This window comes from Sciurus vulgaris (genome assembly GCF_902686455.1).
Source record: "Sciurus vulgaris genome assembly, chromosome: 16".
Taxonomy (NCBI): domain Eukaryota; kingdom Metazoa; phylum Chordata; class Mammalia; order Rodentia; family Sciuridae; genus Sciurus; species Sciurus vulgaris.
The window spans coordinates 26,260,742-26,283,629 of record NC_136477.1 but is presented as its reverse complement, the minus strand read 5'-3'; the positions used below and the strand labels follow the sequence as shown (position 1 = coordinate 26,283,629).

The following is a 22,888-nucleotide window of genomic DNA, read 5'->3' as shown; positions in this document are numbered from 1 at the left end:
ATGTACAAACTATAATGCTAATTTTAAAAAGGAGATCTAAAACTCTACTCACGATCTCGAATCTCCTTTTAAAAAAATCATTGTATCTACATAAAAATTGTATCTACATAGTAGAACATTGGTTATCTTTGGGAGGTAGAATATTGTGTAATTTGAATTTTTTAAACTTAAAATTCTTTATGTTTGATTTTTTTGTCTGTGTTTTATGATCAGAAAAAGAATACAAAGAATATAATACAAAACAAATACATTGAAAGCTGAATAATCTTAGTATTGAAAGAAATGCAAATAAAATTTTTTTCTTTTCTATCTGAATAAATGAGGAAACATGGGCAAAAGAGTCATTTTCCTGCATATTTTGCCATCACTGGTGTTGTCCCCAAGTCCTGGGTGTGTCTGGAGGAACTCTCTTGGTTGCCTGGCAACATGCCTTTATACCTCACCCATGGAAACATAATGATCCTCTTCAGAAAAACACTTGGCTTTCTTGTGGACAGGACTTTCTTGGAGAGAAACCAGATATTTCTAAATGTGCTAACACCTACTTTTCGCATTTGCTTTCAAATCATACTACCGTTGGGTAGCCTGAAATGAAGTTGAAAACTCAGCAAGTTAAACATGCGATATGATGAGTTAAACTGAAACTGTAGTGGTCCCCATAGGCCAGCCAATGGGGTACAGCTGGAGAAGAAAATTCACTTCTGAGTTGGTAAAGCCTGCCCCAATCCTGAAGGCAATAATGGGACAGCATCTAGGGGCTTTGTGCTCCCCATGGTGCCATGTGCCCGGGGGGATTTGTAGCTTTCTGGAGCCAGAGGTGGACTCTGTCCCAGGACACTCAGGAATAACAGCTTACAGAGAGAAGAATGGAAACACCAGGTCACCCTATATGTACTCCTTGTACAATGGATTAAAAGGACTGATAGATTTTCCTAAGAACTGAAAGCATAGGTTTTCCATCTTTCTTGGTGGCAAGGTCCCAGGCAAGGAGACTGTCCCTTAGACTGTTGTTGAAAGAGCACATAACAAACCTGAAATTAGTCAAATTATTTAAAAGTGACTTGGCATTTTGCCCAAGTACTGAGCAGCCCCTGGATATGGTTGTTCCTGACATTAGCCCTGTCTATCTGAGGTTTCTATCTTTCTGGAGGCTGATCATGGTATTTGCCTCTGGAAATTCTGTATCATTTGCTGATGACTCTCTGTTGACACCACCTGTTATTAGAGATACTGATATCACAGAACAGGTATCAACAAAAGCCACATCATACATCTGGCACCTGTCCATGGATGAATTGATTCTGTTGAACAGCAGTCTAGGTCAGGAATTACTTCTCCCTGCCTGAACATCTGTCTGCAGACCTTCTTTCTGGAGTTTCTCTATTGTTAACCTGTGTTCCCTGCTCCCAGAAGACAGAGTGGTCTATATTCTTATCAAGGTGAGTGAGGGGGCAGCACACTGTGAGTCAAGGATCAGCCTCTTTCAGTAATTCTCTGTGGTATCTGGGGCCAGGCTCTGACCCTAAATGGTCAACATTTCCTTAACTGTAGGGTTGACCCAGTTTCTCTTACCACCTAGAAGTCTGTGATTATGGGACAAAGAAAAACAATAAGGCAAGGACAAGATAGTATGAGTTTCCTCCGTGGGAAAAGCTAACAAGAAAAAGAATAAAAATAATAACCACTGCAGATAATATGATCCTATACTTAGAAAATCCAAAAAGCTAATAAATAATTATGGTGAAGTAGCAGGTTACAAAATCAACATACAAAACCCAATAGCTTTCTTATATACCAACAATGAATCTTTGGAGAGAGAAATCAGGAAAAACAATTCTATTCACAATAGCCTAAAAAATACTAGGGATAAATTTAACCAAGGAGGTGAAAGACCTACAGTGAAAACTGTAAAACGTCGAAGAAAGTAGTTGAAGAAAATCTTAGAAGATGGAAAGACTTCCCATGTTCATGGATAGGCAGAACCAATATTGTTAAAATGGCCAAACTACCAAAAGCAATCTACAGATTCAAGCAATCAGCATCAAAATACCAATGATATTCTTCACAGAACTAGGAAAAAACAGTCCTAAGATTCATTTGAAAGAATAAAAGACTCAGAACAGTCAAAGTGATTCTAAGCCAAAAAAAGCAATGCTTGAGACATCACAATTCCTGACTCCAAATTATACTACAGAGCTTTAGTAACAAAAACTGCATGGTATTGGCATAAAAATAAACACATAGACTAGTGGTACAGAATAGAATACACACAGATGCAGTCTTCTCATCCTTGACAAAGGTGCCAAACATATACCTTGGAGGAAAGACAGCCTTTTAAACAAATGATGCTGGGCAAACTGGTTATCCATATGTAGAAGAATGAAACTAGATTCACCATGCACAAAAATCAACTCAAAATGGATCAAAGATATAGGATTTAGACCAGAAAGTATGCAACCTTTAGGAAAAAAAATGTAGGGTCAACATATAGGCACAAGCAATGACTTTCTCAATGGGACCCCTAAAACTCAGGAAATAATGTCAAGAGTTAATAAATGGGATGACATCAAATTAAAAAGCACAGCAAAGGAAACAATTAGGAATGTGAAGAAAAAACCTACAGGATGGGAGAAAATCTTTGCTAGTTACTCTTCTAATAGAGGATTAACATTTAGAATACATAAGGAATGCAAAAAAATAACATCAACAAAGCAAATAACCCAATTAATAAATGGACAAATCAGGCACAGTGTCTTCTATCTGTAATCCTGGCAACTCAGGAGGCCGAGGCAGGAGGATTGCAAATTCAAAGCCAGCCTCAGCAATTTAGCAAGGTCCTAAGCAACTTAGTGAGCCTGTGCCTCAAAAGAAAAAATAAAAAAGGGCCAGGGATATAGCTCAGTGGTTAAGTGCCCTTGGGTTCAATCCCCAGTACCAATAAATAAATAAAGAATGGGAAAATAATTTAAACAGACCCTTCTCAAAAGAAAATATACAAGTGGTCAACAAATACATGAAAAAACGTTCAGCATCTGTGAGGGTCTCTCAGCCACGTCCCACGTGGACGAGAAAAGGGTTAACTGCCAGAGGAGGATGTTGGCTACAAATCAGTCAATTACCCATAAACTTATCTAATCAAAAAACACAAGAGCCAATACTCTTTTTAAATGAGAGAGGGCGTGACAGATCCGGCCATCCCAGATCTGGCTTCTCACAACATGGAGTAGCCTAGCTCTCTTTTATTTATAGTCACACAGGTAAAGGGGCCCGGAATGGGAGGGGCTGCTTCTGTGATGAACAATGGGGTGGAATTTGGGGAGCCACTTTGCTCAGGGAAACTAACATATAACCAGGGAGGGAACCACTCCCACAGTGCCACATACCCTCCGGCAATCTGGGACAGAACTCCGTGTCTGCCATTTCTGGGAAATCAGGCCTCTGGGTCATGAGGCTCAATCTCTAATTCTGCTAGATAAGGATGGCTCCCCACAAACACCATTAGCAATTAGGGAAATGCAAATCAAATCTACACTGAGATTTCATCTCAGTCAGAATGACTGTCATCAAGAATAAAAATAATAAAAAATACTGCAGAGGATGTGGAGAAAAAGGAATTTTTTTTTTCCATGCTGGGGATTGAACCCAGGGCCTCGTGCTTGCAAAGCAAGCACTCTACCACCTGAGCTATATCCCCAGCCCAAAAGGAATGTTTTTACACTGTTGGTGGAATTGTAAATTAGTACATCCACTATGGAAATCAGTCTGGAGGTTCCTCAAAAGACTAGGCATAAACTACCTACCGTATGACCCAGCTATCCCACTCCTTGATATTTACCCAGAATAATTAGTCATCTTACTACAGTGACACATGCATACCCATGTTTATAGGAGCACAGTTCACAATAGCCAAACTATGGAACCAGCCTGGATGAATGGTTAAAGAAAATGTGCTATGTGTATACAATGGAGTTTATTCAGCCATAAAGAAAAAGAAATTGTCATTTGCAGGAAATGGATGGAAATAGAGAACACTGTTAAGTGGAAATAAGCCAAACTCAGATGGTCAGGGGTCATATCCTTCTCTCATATGTGGCAGTGAGAGAGGAAAAAGAAAAAGTAGTGGTGATGTTGTGAAAATACAGGGAGATCAGTAGAGGAAAGGGACAGGGAATGGAAAGAGGGGGAGGGTGATGGGAAGGGTTTGGGGAGTGATATTGGTGAAATAATATTGTTACATTGTGTGCAAGTTTGAATATGTAACAACAAATCCCTCCATTATGTATAGCAATAATGCACCAATATAAAACGTGGAAATTAAAAAAAAAAAATCACCATCGCCCTCTGCAATGGCAGTGATGCACACCTATAATCCCAGGGCTCCAGAGACTGAGGCTGGAGAATCACAAGTTTGAGGCTAGCTTGGGCAATTTAGGGAGACCCGTATCAAAATAAAAAATAAAAAGGGGCAGGGATGCAACTCAGTGGTAAAGTTTCCTCTGGTTCAATCCTCAATGCTGCAAAGATAAAATAATAATAAAAATAAAGTAATAATACTCGCCACCATTTATTTGAGCTTATTTTGCCAGGTGAGCACTGGGAACTTTGTGGAGGTCGTCTCTCTAAATCCTGAAACCCTGAGAGCTGGTCACTACTTTCATTTTTCTGATGAGAACTCTGAGCCTAAGAGATGTTCAGTAACTTGTTGATGTCAGAGTTGATGCATGGGGACTAATTGCAGATCTGTGGGCTCAATTTCCTCTGCTTTTGGGGAACCCAGAGCTCAGGCAGCATTGGGCATGATCCAATTGTATGCTGAGGTGAACTCTCTTCTTCAAATGTGCCCTTCTTTATTTAGTCACCAATACCTTTTCGCTTTTCTGAGTTTTTCCTATTCAGCAAAATCAATGAGAAAAAGGATTCTTCTGTGGATTTAATATTCTTCTAGAAATGAAAGCGTTTGTTTCCCTACTTTTATTTCTCAAGCCGAAGGAATTATTTCTTCCCCTCATGGAAGTTCAGAAATAGGTTGAACTTTAATTAAAAGTCTCATAATTAGACTGGGGGTGTGGCTCAGTGGTACAGCACCTGCCTAGCCTGCGTAGGGCCCTTGGCTCAACCCTCAGTACCACAAAAAAGGCAAAAACGAAGTCTCGTGATTCAACAGTTGGTATAAGCATCAGATAATAAAGGAGCAACCTTGTGAACACCCTGAGGGGAACCACCCCGCTTCATTGGTTGTTTGAACCAAACCCCCAGCTGATGACCCCAGCTCCCGAAGGTTCCTTCCATCCATCTTGTTCTCAGTCAGTGCCTTTCAATATTTGCAGAAAATATGCCCACATCTTAAGAGCTACAAACTCTTCATTTCCACATGCTGTTCCCTCAGCCTGGCTCACCGACCCCTTCTTTGCCTGGGAAAGTCCCTCACCCCTCAGGTCTCAGATCAGCCATCACTGCCCCGTGCTACCACATAATGCAAAGCATGCTTATTTGTTCACATCTCTCTTCTTCATTTAAACGTTAAATCATCGCGGGCAGAGACCTGGTCTCCTGACCTTTGGAATAGCTCTGGACCTGAGTTCACATATTGTGCATATGTACCCAACAAAGGTTTTGCAGTAAACAAATTTTGTATCTACGTGTCAAAAGCTAAAAAGTCCTCATGCCCTTTGACCCAGTTATCCCCTTGGCAAGGAACTTATTTAACGGAAATAATTGAACAGGAAAAAGAAAACGACACGGAAGAAAGTATTGTAAAATATGTATTTGCTAAGTATCGGAAAGGCGTGAAATGTTTATCAACAGAGTAATGGTGGGTTAATGATGGTGCATGATCTTGAAGGAACATGACTCATTTTTTCATTCATTAAACAAATGTTCATACCATCGAGGAGAGACCAGATACACAGCAATGAATCAGCACATCTGCCTCAAGGAGCATGCAATCTGGTAGAGTCTTCTAAAAGGACTGTTACAAAACTACACAAATGCAGAGCTATTTGGGATCTAATATTGAAGAAAACAGGTTACATAATAACTGTGCTTTATGATTGCAACTCTAAACAAGTGAGTGTGAACAGGTCTGATGGGCAAAGCCAGGAATGAAAAGACTCATGTGGCTAGATTGTAGATGATGCTTTCTTTAGCATGATTACGTCATAAATTTTTAAACCAACTGAAAGAAGAAAACTGCTGTCATAGCTTGTCTCTCCAGGTTGGCAGTGGCAAGAGTGAAAGGGATGGTCTTCCAGACGGGCAAGGGCTTGTGGTGAGGGGATTGGGAAAGTTGCAGATCTCGGGGCTCATTTTCCTCTGCTTTTGGGGAGCCCAGAGCTCAGGCAGCAGTGGGCATGATCCAATTGTAGGCTGAGTGTGAACTCTCTTCTGCAGGCTGCCTACCTGCAGCTGTAGCTGTTCACTGAGGGCTGTTGCAGGAACTGACCTCCTCTGTGTGGGGGCTATGTCCCACTTGGGCATGGTGCAACCTCCTCATTGCCAGACGAGGGTACAGCTGAAGTCTGGGAAACAGGTGAGATGACTGGGACTTGCAAGAGTTGGTGACTGGTTCCTCATGATGGAGAGAATGCTCCCTACACAAAAGATGCTATCATCCCCCTTCTATGCATGTAGGGACTAAAGTTCACTTGGCCCCGGGCTACCCAGTGGGCAAGTGAGAGAGCTGGGATTGGAATTCCTCCCTTCACTTTGAGGCAGGGTTCTTTTTGTTTCTTCCCGTGGGCTCGGGATCAAGTAGAGGGAGATGTGTGAGGTCTGATAGCAGAGACAGGGTTGGATACGGTTGACATATGGATGTGAGTGCCCGGGGGGATGGGATCCCCTGGGAAGAGGGAAGCAGGGGAGAATCTGTGGGTTGAACTGCATGGTGGAGGGTCTGAGGTCAGGCATTTGTGTTTGGGCTTGATGCAGTGGGCAGTGGGAAGCCCTTGTAGGTATGGGGACAAGATAGAAGAAGGTTTAATGAAGAGGTACGTGCTGGTTTGTGTGATCAGGGAAGGAACTAACTCAGGTATAGGGTGAGTGGCTCTTATTCTGTATGATCAGAACAGTAGCAACTCCTCTAACTTGTAGGAAACACATCTTTCTCAACCTCTAACCTTGAGATGAGAGCAGAAGATTGGGTCAGGGAGGCTATTGATCCCATATATCCCTTTCTTGTAGATGGATGCCACCACCTGGTCCACCACCTGATACAAACTTGACCAATTAGAAGATTTCTATGGAAAATTTGACATTGGGACTAGAGAGGAAAGGGTCTTATTACCTCTCTGGTGATAAAGCTGTATGATGTGAGCTTTGGAAATCTATCACTGCTTAAAGCCTTGAGGATCAGAGAGAAAGCAAATTCTAGCTAAATTCAAGTCCTGGTTTCCACTCACCCTGAGGGCTCAGTCACCCCCTGATCCATGCCACAATGAGAACAAAACTCACAGATCCCTTTTCAACAAAGATAGTCTGGGTTAAAATTTTGCCATTTGGAGCAAAATGTCCTGACATTTGCAGTAAGAGACACATGCATCCTTCACCATTCCAAGTTTGAGCACATTTCTTGAAAACACTCCAGCGTGGTTTTGTTAGTTTTGGGTCCAAATTTCTTGCACATACAAAGCAACAACAAAAATCTGTTCTCATTACTCAGTGTCAGATTCAGGAGCTCTGGGTTCTCTGTAGAGACAAGGCTTTGTGGATCCCTTCAGAGAAGGAGGGATGCATCTCCATCACTTGTGTAGTGAGTGTAATTGCTGCTCAGAATGCTTCCCTGCCTGCTTCTTTGTGATTCGGGCGGGGAGAAACTGACATGAACCGAACGACCACACAGGACAGCCAGGCACTTCCTGTACAGGTGGCAGAGGTATCTTCTGAACTTCTCCCCAGCGAATGCATAGATAAAGGGATTGAGGCAACAGTGGCTGAATGCCACCGTCTCAGTCACGCTGAGGGCCAACCTCAGATCCCTCTTCATGTCACAGCTAGGAAAGAAGTCGTAGAATTTGAGAGTCTCCAGGAAAATCAAAATGTTGTAGGGCGTCCAGAAGAGGAAAAACACGATGACCACCAGTAAGATGAGTTTGATGGCTTTAGCTTTCTTTTGGTTCTTGCAGGAAAACAGTGTCTGGATGATCCTGAAGTAACAGAAGCTCATGAGGAGCAGGGGCAGCAGGAAGCCGAGAAAGTTCACTTCCACGTTGCGAAGCACCGGCCAGATTTCCTGGAGGACCTCGGGATAGTCACCCAGGCACTCATTTTCTTTTCGCTTTGTGAACATGAACTGGGGCGCTGCCACCAGGATGGCTGCCGCCCAGACGCCCAGGCTGATGGTGACGCCATGTTGCACGGTCCGGTTGCTCATGGAGTTGGCGGCCAGGACGATGGCCAGGTACCTGTCGATGCTGATGACGGTCATGAAAAATATGCCTCCAAAGAAGCCGATGAAGAAGAAGGCAGTGGTGAGTTTGCACACGGCATTGTGGAGGCCTTGTTCGCTGAGCACATAGTGAGTCCAGAAGGGCAGAGTGGCTACGAAGAGCAGGTCGCTCAAGGCCAGGTTCAGCAGGTAGATGTCAGTGATGCTCTTGGGCTTCCGGCTGTTGGTGAGGGCAAACACCACCAGCAGATTGCCCACTAGGCCGAAGGCAAAGACAAGGGAGTAGAATATGGACAGGAACACTGCCCCAAAGGCCACGATGTCCCCCACATAACAGGCTTCAGCAGATTCATCATACTCAAAGTATTCTTCAATTGATTCAGGGGAGAAGGTGGGCATGGTGAGGACCTGGATCGGAAGGGAAAATAAGGGACAGTGTTAGTCCTCGAAGGAACAAATCTGGAATTCTAACTGGCCCATCGTGGAGAAAGGAAGAAATAAATATCAGTTTTGTGCCTAGTAGCTTCCTGCCTCCACGCTCGCCATATTGTTGATCCCTGTCATGGCCTAATAATGGAGGCTGCAACAGAAGCCTTTGGCAGGAGAGGCAGTCAGGCCCCTGACAAGTTCAAAGAGAGGTCCCCGAGAGGACTTGCTTGGCAAGCATTTGGATCCAGGCCTTTTGGAGCTTGAGGCAGATCGCGTTCATTGATTTTCATAAGTCTCTCCAAAAGGTGTCCAGTTTGACAGTGTGTGGACAGGGGCAGGAGAACCAAGGACAGAGGTGAAGGGCAGGATAGGGAGGGGTGACAGGGGAAGAGGGCTTCTTTCACCCAAACCTTTCCTCAAGCAATTTTCCATGCTTTTTTTTATTTCTACCTTCTCCACCCTCTGGTCTTGCATTTCCCCTCCATGAAGCTAGGCCTGGAGAGAGAGGTCTCAGAGACTCCCCGTGTTTGGTTTTTGAGAGCCCTTCCTCCTCTTCTTCCTCTTGGAAACAACAAGCCCCTCTGCTCCTCAGCAGGATCAGTCAGAGTCACGCTGTCCTGTGAATCACTTGTTTTGTGTTGCCCAGGACTTTCAGCACTCCCACTTGTAGGAAACCCATCAATCCCAAGCAAACTGGGACTGAGGCTCATCTTCCAGGCCCAGCTGAAGAGGAACACTGTCATGATCCAGGGCTCTGCAGTCACAGAGGGTTGACCAGTCCAAGACAGGATGAGCTCACAGCTGGGCCCATGAGACTACTTCTCCTGGTCATTACCAGCCCTGGCCTCCCTGTGATTCTTATCTCCTGTTTGCTTTTGAGCAAAAATTGAAAAAGAAGACATTTCTGCACAGGTTGGGCAGTCAAGCTTGCCCTGGTCCTGCTCTTTTCCCATCCAGGACTTGCTGGACCTTTACCCCAGAGGTGGCAGATAGGTCGCCCTCTCCCTTTGCTCCTCCTCTGGCACCTCCTTTTCTAACTTGTGAAGCCACAGGCAGGTCCCTCAGAAACTCCATGTCTCAGAGCAGGCCTCCTGGTTGTCAGCACCTCCTTCTTCATCAAAACTGAAAGCAGAGCGCGGGTTCTTTAACCAAGGGAGTTTCCACACCCCACTGCGCCCTGTTCATGATGGTTTCACCCAGGTGTCTCCCACAGCCCACCCAGCTGGGCATTGCTTCTCCCTGCCCAGCCTCTGCCATGTCCTGCATCTCACCAATCTCTTCTGCAATGAGATGGGCCAAGCCTGCCAGTCCTGGGCCTTCTCAGCCTGTGATGGATATTTGACCCCAGGAAAAGTGGATGAGTTCTCTACTTAAGGCCCTTTTCTTAGAACAGGTGTTCGGCTGTGACCTTAATAACATTTAAGTTAGTAAGAACGAATTTGCTGAACTGATCCCATTTTTGAGTTCTGTGAGAGTAAGCTTCATCTGTCTAAAACTAAAGATGGGGAAACAGGAATCGGTACTCAGTGTGTGAAGATCCTGCTGTTGAAGTGCAAAAGTAGTCAAGTCCTTGAAGGCTGCAAGTTGGGGAGGCTGGGCTAGACTAACACACTTTCCCCTTCTGCCCAGTGAAAAGAGCTGGCAAAGCTGACTTCAAGAAGAGATTAAGGACTGGGGTTATAGCTCAGTTGGTAGAGTGCTTGCCTTGCAAGCACAAGGCACTGGGTTCAATCCCCAGCACTGCCAAAAAAAAAAAAAAAAAAAAAAAAAAAAAAAAAAAAAAAAAAGGAGGTTAAAACCCCTAAGAATTGTTCTACCTGTGATCTGTCCTTTGGCTCCAAAACTTTAGTCTGCTCTCTCAGGCTAAGTGATGGATGAGCTTGGAATCTTTGGGCCTGATGTTCCTCATCTGCAAGATTGAGATGCAGTCTCACACCTGCCCACAGAGCTGTTCTAAGGGGAGAAACTATTGCAACTGTGTGGCCTACAGCAAACACTTCATAAATGCTAGTTCTTTCCTGCATTAGGGGAGGCAGCAGAGGCCCTTTGAACGTTTGGACTCATCCGGGTTACCTGTTGATTCATGTTTAACCCCTACCCAGGGCATGGTGGGAATTTGGTATTTAAAGGTTGTTCTAATTTTTTCCCCCTGAAATAAAAGAAAAAGTTTTCTTTTTAGATTATTTTTAAGAGAGGTGCAAGCCAGTTTTTGCTAAGCTTTTACTGAATTGCTAGGCTTATTGCCAAACATTCCATGTGCATTATTATGTGTTTAATCCTCTCTGTGATTCTGAAAGTCCTGTGCTTAATTCACTGCACTGAATGCTCCAGAGATATTTGTGAGGAGAGGAAGAGGAAGTTTGGGGCATGAGTCTATGTGGAGGAGGCAGGGAGAGTTAGAATTAAGCAAGGGATTGTCTGGCTAAGGAGCAAGGGGTCCCAAATCTAGCCTCCCACTTTGCTGGGGTTCAGGGCTGCCACATGCAAAGGAACACCTTTTCCAATTTGTACTACAACTCCAAATAAGCCAGAGGAGGTCCTGGTTGGAGGGGCCAGATATCCACGCAAACATTCAAAGCATGGCTGGGCTCCTGGAGGAATTAGTCAGGCCCAGTCTCAGCCACAAAGGGACCTGTGGTCTCAATGGGAAATTCACACGAAGGTCTTGATAAAGGCAGAGTTGGGAAGTGGGTCAATACATCCCTGCAGATGGGACACAATTTCAGGAGATGCTGTGGAAGGGATGATTGATTGGTGAACATATTACTTCCTGAGAACTAGATGACAGATCTGGCTCAGGACACTCCATGCCATCCAGAGGGTCTGCCCAGTGAGGACACAGACACTCAGCCACCCTTATCTTGGCTCCTTGGTGGCTCAGAGTCCCCAAGAAAGTCTGGTTCAACTACCACAGGAGTTCCTCTGAGCACTGGTGCTTGCCTGGCACACTGTGATCCCTGCTGAGTCATGCTGTGCCAGACTACAGAGGGAGGAGCAGGAGGTGTGTTTCTTTTGATTGCCCTTACGTGATTCTGAGGAGCTGGAGACTTAGTGCTCCTCATGCCCATGAGAGGCATAGCAAGGTCAAGGCCCTGCCCATCACATAGCTAGAAGTGGGGTAGCAAGACTGAAGCCCAGGCCACACTCTTCCCATCCCCTAGTGGCCCCCCCAAAGAAGAAAGATGGCTAGGGAGAGAAGAGGGGGACGCAGTGACTATCAAAGTCAATCCCCTGGAAATAAAAAGCCATCAGGGCCCTGTTTCATCTTCCTCTCTAAAGAGCGACCTTGAGGTTCATCGAGAGCCAAAGAATGCAATGACACCCAATGGCTTGTTGGGGTTCAACCAGAGATGCTCTCACACACGAGCTCAAGGAAGTGTGCACTCAGACCGTCACCACAGTGAGCTTGAAATAGACACCAAGAGAAACCACTCCAGTGCCCGTGGGTAGGGACAGATCACACAAAACCAGGGTAAATCCGAAGAACAGAACAGCAAGCACCTGCTTAAAAAAAAAAAAAAAAAAAAAAAAGCAAAGCCAGACAGATCTGTGTGTTCTGTAATGGAAACTTCTCCAAGATATACTGGTACATGAGGTACCAGGCGCACACTGTGCTGCTCTCTGTGAAAGGTAATGCCATGCTCATGTTTTGGGTAAGGTCTGAAGATCTCAGAAGGGGTCTGCCAAGAGTTCCTGCTGGAGGGCATCTATGGGGACTAGAGGATGGGGGAGGGGGCATTTTAGTTTTCACTGTAAACTCTTGGAGTTTTTTTTATTTTATTTTATTTTTTGGTACTGGAAATTGAACCCAGGGCCTTGCACATGCTAGGCAAGCACTCTACTGCTAAGCTACATCTCCAGCCCAACTCTCAGAATTATTTTACCATGTACACATATTACCTATTTTGCAAGTGATTTTAAATGTTTCTTTTGGAGTTTTCAAAGTAAAAATAAACAAAAATATGAATTATAGGAAAAACTAAAGTAAGTAGCTTTCCTTATCCCCCTCCCTCAAGACTGGGAGATCCCTGAAGAAGAATCACATTCTTTTTAACTCTGTAGATGAGGGTTTAGCAAAGAGAGAGGCCTGGTATAGAATAAATGCTGTATAAATGTTTATAGTAGCTTAGACCTTCATTCCTAAGGACTTAGTGGTGACAGTACCTCCTACTCTTCCTGGCAGAGCTTATAGGCCACACAGTTGTCACAGGGCAGGGGCCCTTGAATTTTGAGAGCTCTGTGGGTGCCTGCTGTGTTGAATGAATGAATGAGTGAATGAATGAGTGAATGAATGCATGAGTGAATGAATGAATGAAGGAATGAGCAAGTGAATGGAAGACCTAGAGAAACAAAAGGCAATAACCTCTCAATGTGGAGCCCTAAGAGAGGAACATGGACCCTGAAGCCCAGCATAGCCTGAAGAGGTGTAGGAAACACAGCTTCCCATCTCTAACACGCTCCTCTCAGGTGTGCTGCTAGACTTAGCTGATTCTTAAACAACCTCAGCTCTTTCCAGGCAAGTACTGAGAAGCAGTGCTGCCTCGGAGGCACGAGTCACTGGGACACAGGGTTCTGTCTGCCTGGAAAGGCAGAGCAGTCTATGTGTTGGAGCCAGTTCAAACCCAGTCTCAGGCTGGGAATGTAGCTCAGTGGTAGAGCCCTTGCCTAGGCTGCGCAAGGCCCTGGGTCTGATACAAACCCAGCCTCAGCAGAGGAGAGCCCAGCAAGGATTCCGTTTACACCAGAAGATCCACGGCCCCTTTGCTGAATGGTCCTCTTGAACTTGATAGTTTTGTTAAGGTCACTCTTTAGGAAAAGTGGGCCTGAGCCAAGTGGATCTTTTATTTCTGGGTCCTCTGAGATGTTCAGGGATTGGGAGATGAGCTTAATTAAAGAGAGGGTCTCGGCAGCAGATGGCAGTGTGGCTAGTCCTTGGGGTGGCCTTCAGGGGAGGCCTGCCCAGACAGTGGCTTTCCTCTGTCTCTTGGGACGCCAGAACCCGAGTGTAAGGATCCAACGGGTTAAGACTTCGCAGCGTCTTCTCAGCTAGGTTTTGTACCCACAAGCATTGCAAGCAGCATGCAGGGAGGGGGCACAGGAAAAGTGCCCCCCAGCCTGAGGCTGCATGTGACAGCTCAGGGAAGCAGCCAGCAAGAACTAAAGCCCGTTAGGCTGTCCTCCAGCCTCCATGCCCACCCTCCAGCCCGTTAAACTCAGGATTTACTAACTGGAGTCCAGCTGGGAGAGTCTGGGCTGAGCCTCCAAGCAGTGCTTGGTGAGTGGGTCTGTTTCCCAGCCAAGCATAAACGACTTCCGCACAACCTGCTCTATAAAACTCCCTGCTCCCCTCTGCTGCCTGTCCTGCTCCGCTTCCTCTGGCCACTTCCTTTTCCCAGGCCTGCTCATTTATTTTTTGACTTTTCTTAGGGGTGGGTGGAGGTCACCGTCGCCCCTCGTTCCTCCTCCCTTGCCGTTTCCACACTTCCCTTCTCTTTCAGGTGACCCCAGTCCATTTTCTCCTTCTATCTGACATTCTTTTTGTGTTGCTCCCCCCCACCCTCTTTTGGTTGTATATCCTGCTTACAATTTTCCAAATCCAGTGTATCTTCCGTTAGTTTTTTTTTTTTTACCCTTCCTGGTCCCTGTTGATGGCTTTTTAGTAAACCTTTGTGTGAAGGCTGGGTTTGAGCTCCAGCCTACAGCCAAGGAAATTGTGAGGCTTAATTTTTTTTTTTCCCCCTTTGGACCAACTGAAGTTAGAGAGTTGCTTGATCCATAATTACTACATGGGTTCTTTTACTGTTCCAGAATCGCACGTTAACCCCAGAGAGCCCCAGTTTAGAAGGAGCAGACATTGCCGTGCCTACAGGCCTGCCGAGATCATGCTTCATACACACCATCTCACTGAATTCTCTCTACAATCCCACGTGAGAAATGATCATCCTCACTTACAAACTGACCAACAGAGGCTCACATCACAGAGCTTTGGTTTAACTGTCCCAGGATGCAATACGGCTCGGAACTCAATCCCAGTTGTTTTTCTCCACAAACCCGAATGCTCCCTGCACTGCATGATGCTCTTCTGGTTGGAGGGGAAGTCTGCAGAGTATCACAGTCTTCTTCCCTAGAACTAAAACTGAGAAATAGTAGACACAAGTCCCCTGAAAGAAGTCAGTCCATGACACAACCCTGAAGTGATTGGGTTTCTCCCTTCTGGACTCAAAACCCAGCAGGTTAACTCTCAGGGAACGACAAGTGGAAAATGGGGAGGGTGGGATATTACTTGCCCCTCTAGCCACCACCAGGAGGTCCTCACCCTTGACCCCCAGAATTTAGCTCTCATGAACCGAGGTGAAGAAATTGGAATAGTTTCCTCTGGAGAAGAAAAGGCTGAAGGCTGAAGGATCAGCCTGTTTCCTGCCTTCAAATATTCCATGGTGCTTTTAAGAGCCACAAATTTCCTGGGGGGCCTGTGCACTTCATGCCCGAATTCTGGGAGACCTGGAGCAGGTCGTTCTAGCTCTGCCTCAGTTTCCTGATGTGTTAAATGAAGCCATGGGCCAGGTCACCTCCAAGGGCCTTGCCAACTCTGACATGCTCAATTTTCCAACAAGAATCCAACATAAGGAATCAACCTAAAAGACAAACATGAGTTCTAGGCTGGCGAAAGCATGCATCTGCTGCCCAGCAGCTGCCTGCAGTGTGTGACATGCCTGGGTCACAGTCGAGAAGTGTTCAGATGAAGTTCTATTTGGAAACAGAAGTGGATCTATTGATTTCCAGCACCCCCCGCCCTCACACACACAAACCTCAAGTCTTGAGCTTAACCTTGTACTAAAGAGAAATGTTCTCAGCCTGTCCTGGTTGCTGGGGAAGCCTGGTTTTGCCAGATTTGGATGGTTTTCTCATGTAGGGTGGCAGCTAGTTTTACAACATGCACCCCTCAGGATGCAGAGAGAGCCGAGGCTGATGGCGGATGGAGGGGGCTTCAAGTCCACGATAAAGAACTAAAAGGAAAAAATTTTGCAACTTTTACCCCATTCATTTACATTTGCAAGTAAATTGAGTGACAAAGATCCCACTGAAAACTTCACGGTGTTGTCTACCCACCATGGTTATATACAGAACGAATGCACACACCCAAGCCAAAAAGTACCAATGAGAGAAAACCACACCTGAGGAACCCTGTTCCCACACTGGGTTCTCGAGTTGCCCCTTTCCAAAGCCCGCCATTGCTTGGGGTTGGACACTCCTCCCTCCTTCTCAAAGCACTTTATGGTATTTATTTATTTCTGTCAAAATGAACTGTAAAATTTTGAAAGAAAATACTTGACAATAAAAAAAAAGTGAGACAGAGACAGACTTTTTAATTATTGAATTATGAATTAAACCAACATTGATGGAGCATTCTTACCCTATGGTAGTATAAGAGCAAATAAATATTAAAAATAAGAGATTAATTCTCCTTGCTGAAAATAAGGGAAGAGATTCTCTTTTCCTTAGGACATTTGTTTTAGAAAACTTGTAAGTACTTTCTCCTCTCTTTGAACTTGTATCCATCCTTTCAAAGATTAATAGGTCTTTTGTCTGCTGGGCATTCAACCTCTGGCCTTGTGTATGCGAGGCAAGCACTCTACCAACTGAGCTATGTCTCCAGCTCAGGACTAGGTCTTTCTCAAGGAGCTGCGTGTCATCTCTTTGAAATGTATGCAGCAAAGGGTATAGAGCCCTTCTCCCAGTCTCTATGACAGAGCAGGTTCTGACTTCAGAGCCCTGCTCCAAGCTGCCAACCACCTTTGTCATCAAGGAAAGAGAAGGATGCTTCTCCCCTGAATGGAGTCAATTTGCTAACTCAGTGGCCACTCTGAATACCAGGTAAGGTTAGGCTGAAGTCTGCTTGGAAAATGGTGCCATCATGCCTCTTACTTGGTGACTAGCCGTTGTTTGTCTGAGGAACACGGATGTAATGGTGTATAACTGCTGAAATTTTGTTTGGCCTTGCAATCTCTCAGTGTATCGCCTGTGTTGTGCATCACATGCTGATTTACTGAATCTGTAATGAAAAAAGTGCTTTCTTTCTCTACTACCTTTGCAGGAAGGATTTCTGTGTTGGGAGAAGCTTTTGCTTTTATTTCTACTTTCCCAACACTAGGCACTACGTTAAATTCTGAAGCCATATCAGTTTTTAAGATATAGTTCTTGTAAATGTTTGTTATTGTGTAACAACAATACATAAGTTGTGGGAAAACCAAGGGTTGGGTCTCTATATCTGTCCTGGTTAGAACTGGGGAGCATGATGGAGGGCATCACAAAAATGTTGCCATTTAGGCTAAGACTTAAAGGTGGGAGGAGCCTTGTGAGTGACAAGAGGGAGCTGACAGTGAATGGAGGTGGGCTTTGAAGGCTAAGGCTCAGGGAGGCTACACCAGGGTAGTGTCCTCGCAGAGAGAAGGAACTGAGGCTGATGGCGTCGGGAGGTGCCCACATGTCCTGGGAACAGTCAGGAAAGACCAGTTGAGCCAGAGTGAAGGCTCAGGTAAGGATGCCCAGAGCCAAGGTGGGAAGGAAAAGGGGGTAAATAGAGGAACTGCAAACTTCACCCTAGGAAGCTAGGGAAAAAGTATTAAGACTTTAAAATAGGCACACACAAGAGATGCCTGGGTGTCCTCTTTCACACAGTTTGGTGCTATCATCCTCTTTCATTGTCTGAACTAATTTGCAATGCCATAAGTAATAGAAAACTGATAGCAGTGTAAATCACTCTTGTTCATAGACATATAAATTGTGTGTGATGGAGATGCACCGGATAAGAGCCCCATGGAACTGAACCAATTTTCCATTTATCTTTAAGTTTATCTCTGCCTTTCTGGAAGCATCCCCTCCCACACTATTGCTGTGGCTGTCGTCTGTTCACTCTCATGGCTGCATAGGAATACACTGTGTGAATGTTCCAGTTTCTTATTATTTCTACTGCTGATGCACGCGGGTCCAGTTTGGACATCTCTTACAAGATGGATACATTTGAAAAACCCAATGATGAAAATAGTAATAAATGCTGGAAAAGATGTGGAGAAAAAGGTATATTTTTATGCTGCTCATGGGATTGTAAATTAGTATAACCACTATGGAAATCACTATGGAGGTTCCTGAAAAGACTAGGCATGGAATCACCATATGATCCAGACATGCCACTCCTTGGTATTTATCCTAAAGAAATAAAGCCATCTGACTACAGTGACACATGCATACTCATATTTATAGGAGCACAATTTACGACAGTCACACTGTGAAACCAGCTGAGGTGTCCATCTGTGAATGAATGGATAAAGGAAATGTGGTATGTATGCACAATGGAGTTTTATTTGGCCATAAAGAAAAATGAAATTGTGTCATTTGCAGGAAAATGGATGGAGCTTGAGAACATTATGCTAAATGAAATAAGCCAAACTCAGAAAGTCAGGGGTCATATATTTCCTCACATATGTGTAAGCTAAAGAGGAAAAAGTAAAAGAAAGGTGAGTGTGGGGGGGAAATCTCATGAAAATTGAAAAGGAGATCAGTAGAGGAGAGGAAAGGGAACAGGAGGAGGGTAGAGGGCAGGGAAAGGGGAAATACTAGGGAATGATATTAGTCAAATTATATTGTTATATTGTGTGCATGAACAAATATGTAAAAGTGGATTCCACCATTGTGTACAACTGTCATAGACCAGTTGAAAATGGGAAAAATAAAATATTTTAAGCATTTAAAAAAACACACTCCATTTATGTATGAGCTATCAAAATGTATAAATGCATTCCACTCTTGCGTACAACTAATTAGAACAAAAAAAAATTTTAAATTAAAAAAAAGACCCAGTTTGATGTTGAGTCAAAGAAACCAGAGCTGCATACGAGCCCACATATATGAAGATCAAAACCAGAAAATGCCAAAACATGTTGTTTGGGTATGCAGAGGTAGATTGGGTGAAACTATGAGGAAAAGCAAGGAAACAATCAATCTAAAAGTCAGGGTTGTGGTTATTTGTGTGGCAAAAGAGGAGGTTAGTCGGGGCCATGACGGAGACTTGGGGGAGCAGCCAGGTTCTTCACACTGGCCAGGATGGTGGTTACATGGGAGGTGAACATGGATACTATTCTTTCAGAGTGTTATATTCCACAGTTAATATCAATTTAAGGAAAAGAACAAAGGTGGTCTGGAAAGGTATTTAAGGAGATGTAATGGAGATTATTTTTTTCCTTTCCAAGACTTATAACCCCAAATAGTTGAACTTTGGTTAAATAAAATGAGGTTGTTAAAGCACCCACTGTGGCCAGAGGTCACAAAAATCCACTGCTCATGGCTGCTGGTATATTGTGACCCCTTGGAGAAGACAGACAGGATCAAGGTTCAGGTGGAAGTCTCAGTCTCCCTTCGTTCCTCTAGGCAGAATGAGTGACAGGAGACAGCCTACCTCTTGGAACTCCCAGGCTGCCCCCTGGGAGTTGAAACAAGTCCTCAGAAGAGCCAGCTGAGACTTGGACTCCATCATCCTGCTTCATATGCCTGTGACCTCCTTACAGGCACAGTGAACTGCCCTCCCCGTTAGCTCATCTGCTACAGGAGTTGGAGCTGAACATTCCTGGGCTTGTGACTCTGGTGTGGGCCAGCTAGATGTCCTGAGTCTCAGGAAGGATGCCAGGGTCTCTGGTTCAGGAGGACCATACCTGCCATGGCTTCCCTTCCACAGTTCACTGGGGTGGGGAAGGGTTGCCTCCTGGGCTGGGGTGGGTGAGAAGAGAATGGAAATTTGTTCTGAACTGGGTTAGCTCCGATCCATTCTCTCCTGTCCCCACAACTCTGGATCTCTCACAAACTCCTTTGAAAGTAGTCATTGTTCTTAAGATACCCAAGCTTTCTAAACCTCAGTTTTCCCATGCTAGCAACATATATTGTGTTTTTTTGGGGGGGGTGGGGGAGGGTGCTGGGGATTGAACCCAGGGCCTTGTGCTTACAAGGCAAGCACTCTACCTACTGAGCTATCTCCCCAGCCCCATATATTGTGTTTTTGACACCAAACATGGGCCAAACAGTGTGCTTGGGACTTTATATACCATGCCCCTAATCATCACAGAAAGTCAACACCTATCAGATCCTGGCTTCAAGGACTCATGGCCAATGTCCACTGTGACAGTAGGAAGTGGACCTAGCAAAGCCAAGTCATGAGTACAGTTTCTAAGGGCAGAGGAGACAGGACTTTGCTCCAAAGCCAAGCAGTGTCTGCAGCCTGCTCTCTGAAATGGAGACCACTGAGGACAGGGTTGCGGGTAGATTGGAAACAAATGTGTGGCTAACAGAGTAGCTGCTACTTCCCAGGGAATGTAAGTGCCAGGACAGTGTGAGAGCCAAGAGGAGTCAACTTGAATTTGGGCTGAGACATTTCCTGCCCTACATCTCTTTGTGAAAATAAAGCCAAGTGAAAACGTAGAAGGGAAGACTCCACCCTGACCTTCCTCAGGCTATTTCTCTTTCCAGGAGTACCAAGTCCCAGTCACTGCTCCCTCCTTTGACCCACAGTGGCCCCTAAGGTTCAGCAGCCCATGTGCCCCTCCCATCTGCCTGCTCCCTGGAAGCCCAGGCCCCTTGGATGACCTGTGCCCAGCAGGGAGTTTTCTTGCCTGCTTTCACACTGTTCGCTCTTCTTTACTTTTGACTTAATTTCTTTTTGCCTCAAGTATTCTATATCTAGTATTTAAAATAATAATAACAACTTTTATTTTTGACTGGGAGGAAGAATCCTAAAATTCCCTAGCCTTTCTCTGGGCTCAGATGTAAATTCTGTGAGGGTATGATTGACAGATGCAATGCAAACACCCAGAAAAAGACAGCTACAGCTGGTCCTTAGCTGTGGTCTCTGAAAAAGGGGAGCTGTGGGCAAGGAGGGACATATTTCCTCCTGTCTTGCTCTCATAATTTCTTTGCAAAGACTATGTTTTCCAATGGCACAAACCTGAGCCCAAGTGGTCTCACAATGATTATATAAGCATATAGCAAAATTGAACAGTGAATTTGTGCCAGAGGTTTATTAATTAAATCATTTTAATTATAAATGCAATATATGATCATTACAAAAACTGTAGATGGTGGAGGGCACTATAGCACACACCTGTAATCCCAGTGGTTCAGGAGGCTGAGGCAGGAGGATCGTGAGTTCAAAGCCAGCCTGAGTCATGTAGCGAGACCCTGAGCAACTTAGGGAGACACTCCCAAAATAAAAAATAAAATGAGCTGGGGAATGTGGCTCAGTGGTTAAGCACCCCTGTTTTCAGTCTCTGGTACCAAAGGGGGAGAAAAAAAAGAATTGTAGATGGTGCAAAAATGTGCAGGGGGTGGGTGGAAATCCACAAAACTATCCATAATTCTACTCCCTAGAATCAAGTGGAACAATCTTTCAGTTTTTCTCCATTTAATCTTTATAGTGTATGTTTCTATTAAGTACATTTATATTTATAGTAAATATTCAGATGTAATTTAAAAATACTCTTTATTATTAAATTTCAAACATGTAGAAAAGCAGAATCTCTTGGCATCCATTACCCGGTTTCAGCAGTTAATATTTGATCAGTTTCCCACTTCTTAACCCCACAGGATTATTTAATTTTACCCATAAAACTTAAACATGGGTCTCTAAAGAATATGAACTGTTAAAAAAAAAAAAACAACAGTACTATTTCTTATCTTTAAAAAGTAGAATTCCTCATTATCATCCAAATACAATTTTGTATCTGCTTTTTTCTGTTAATGTCAAACCACGAGTTTTTCTCCATATCCCTAAAATGTAATTGTTAGCACTTCTAATCACATCCCACTGTATGACCTGTGGTAGAGAATCTAGTCACCTGCCCCCCCCCACACACACTCCCATTTTCCACTCCTCTACTCCATTGGACATATCTAGGCTGCAGCATCCTCAGGAAAAGGCTGGTTTGTGAGCAAACCAGCATCACTTGTCTACTAATCTCTTCCAGTGTGCCCTGCCCACCCAAACCCACCCACTAAGGTGCACTTACCTCTGTCCACTGGGGAAGAGAACCTCAGGATGTGCCAGTCAGCCACCCTGTCCTACGTAGACTCTGCCAGAGGCAAGTATTTCCCTTTCCCTCTCTCTGAGGGCATCTTTATTTGCAAAGTTAGCCAATAGTGTCTGGTTTCCTGTGAGGTAGACTATCTTTAGATACTGCAGCCAGCAAGCTCAGAAACTCCAGCCTGGAGACCAGCCAACCTCAGGAGGCTCTGAATTTACAAGCCTGGAGGACTGGAGCCCCCGGCAGACCTGGAGGAAGGGGGATGACTGGGATTGTGCCATTTACTCCCATACAGGGGGAGGGCAGGAAACAGGACCCTGCAGTCAGACAGCACAGTTCAGCTCTTCTTAATGGGGATCTCCAGGGAAGCTGGAGCCTCCGCTTTCCTGTCCATAAAGAGAGCCCATGTTACTCCCTGGGCAGCACTGGGGTGCAGATTAAATGACCTACAACCTTTCTTCTTGGTGTGGTCCAGGTTCTTCTTACACCACCCTATATCTACTGCATCAGCACCTTCATCTCCGTGAGAGTCTCAGGAGACTGGTGTGCTCGCTGAGCTTGAGGAAACCCGAAGTACCTGGCAGCTCACTACCTGCTTGTGTTGAGGAAGTCCACCGCGTTTCCTTTCTTCATTTCCTTCTGGCCTCCGATTTGGCCACCTTTGCCTGTGAAGGGTGCAGGACAGACTAAGAGACAGCCTGCTCCTGTGCCCCCAAATTTGGACGCCGGCCCTCCTCCCCACAGCATATCTCTCAGGGCCTTGCTGTAACAGTCCTTCCCTATTTTGGACTTCCTTCTACAACTCTTTGTGTTCCTTTCTGGGATCTGGTCAAAACTCTCCCTCTCCCCTGACTCACTCTTCCTGGACAATCTCATCTACTACACATTGCTGACCACCTCTGGGAACCGTCTGCATCTGCAGCTGGAACCTAGATGGAACCTACCCAAGTTCTTCCCACCCCTCTGTCTTTCTTCTGTTACTCCACTGACATTCCCCACCCAGAAGACAGAG

The 22,888-nt window shown here is 44.9% G+C and overlaps 1 protein-coding gene across 1 annotated transcript; it reads right to left on the bottom strand.

The window, feature by feature from the left end:
• Nucleotides 1–5,749: 5,749 nt before the first annotated feature.
• On the bottom strand, nucleotides 5,750–22,705 carry CX3CR1 (C-X3-C motif chemokine receptor 1). The gene is made up of 2 exons (XM_079115867.1): nucleotides 21,862–22,705; nucleotides 5,750–8,791 (listed from the first exon to the last, which is right to left on the bottom strand). The coding sequence occupies exon 2, from the start codon at nucleotides 8,780–8,782 to the stop codon at nucleotides 7,712–7,714; it is 1,071 nt and encodes a 356-aa protein (XP_078971993.1). The 5' UTR covers nucleotides 8,783–8,791; nucleotides 21,862–22,705; the 3' UTR covers nucleotides 5,750–7,711.
• Nucleotides 22,706–22,888: the final 183 nt, after the last annotated feature.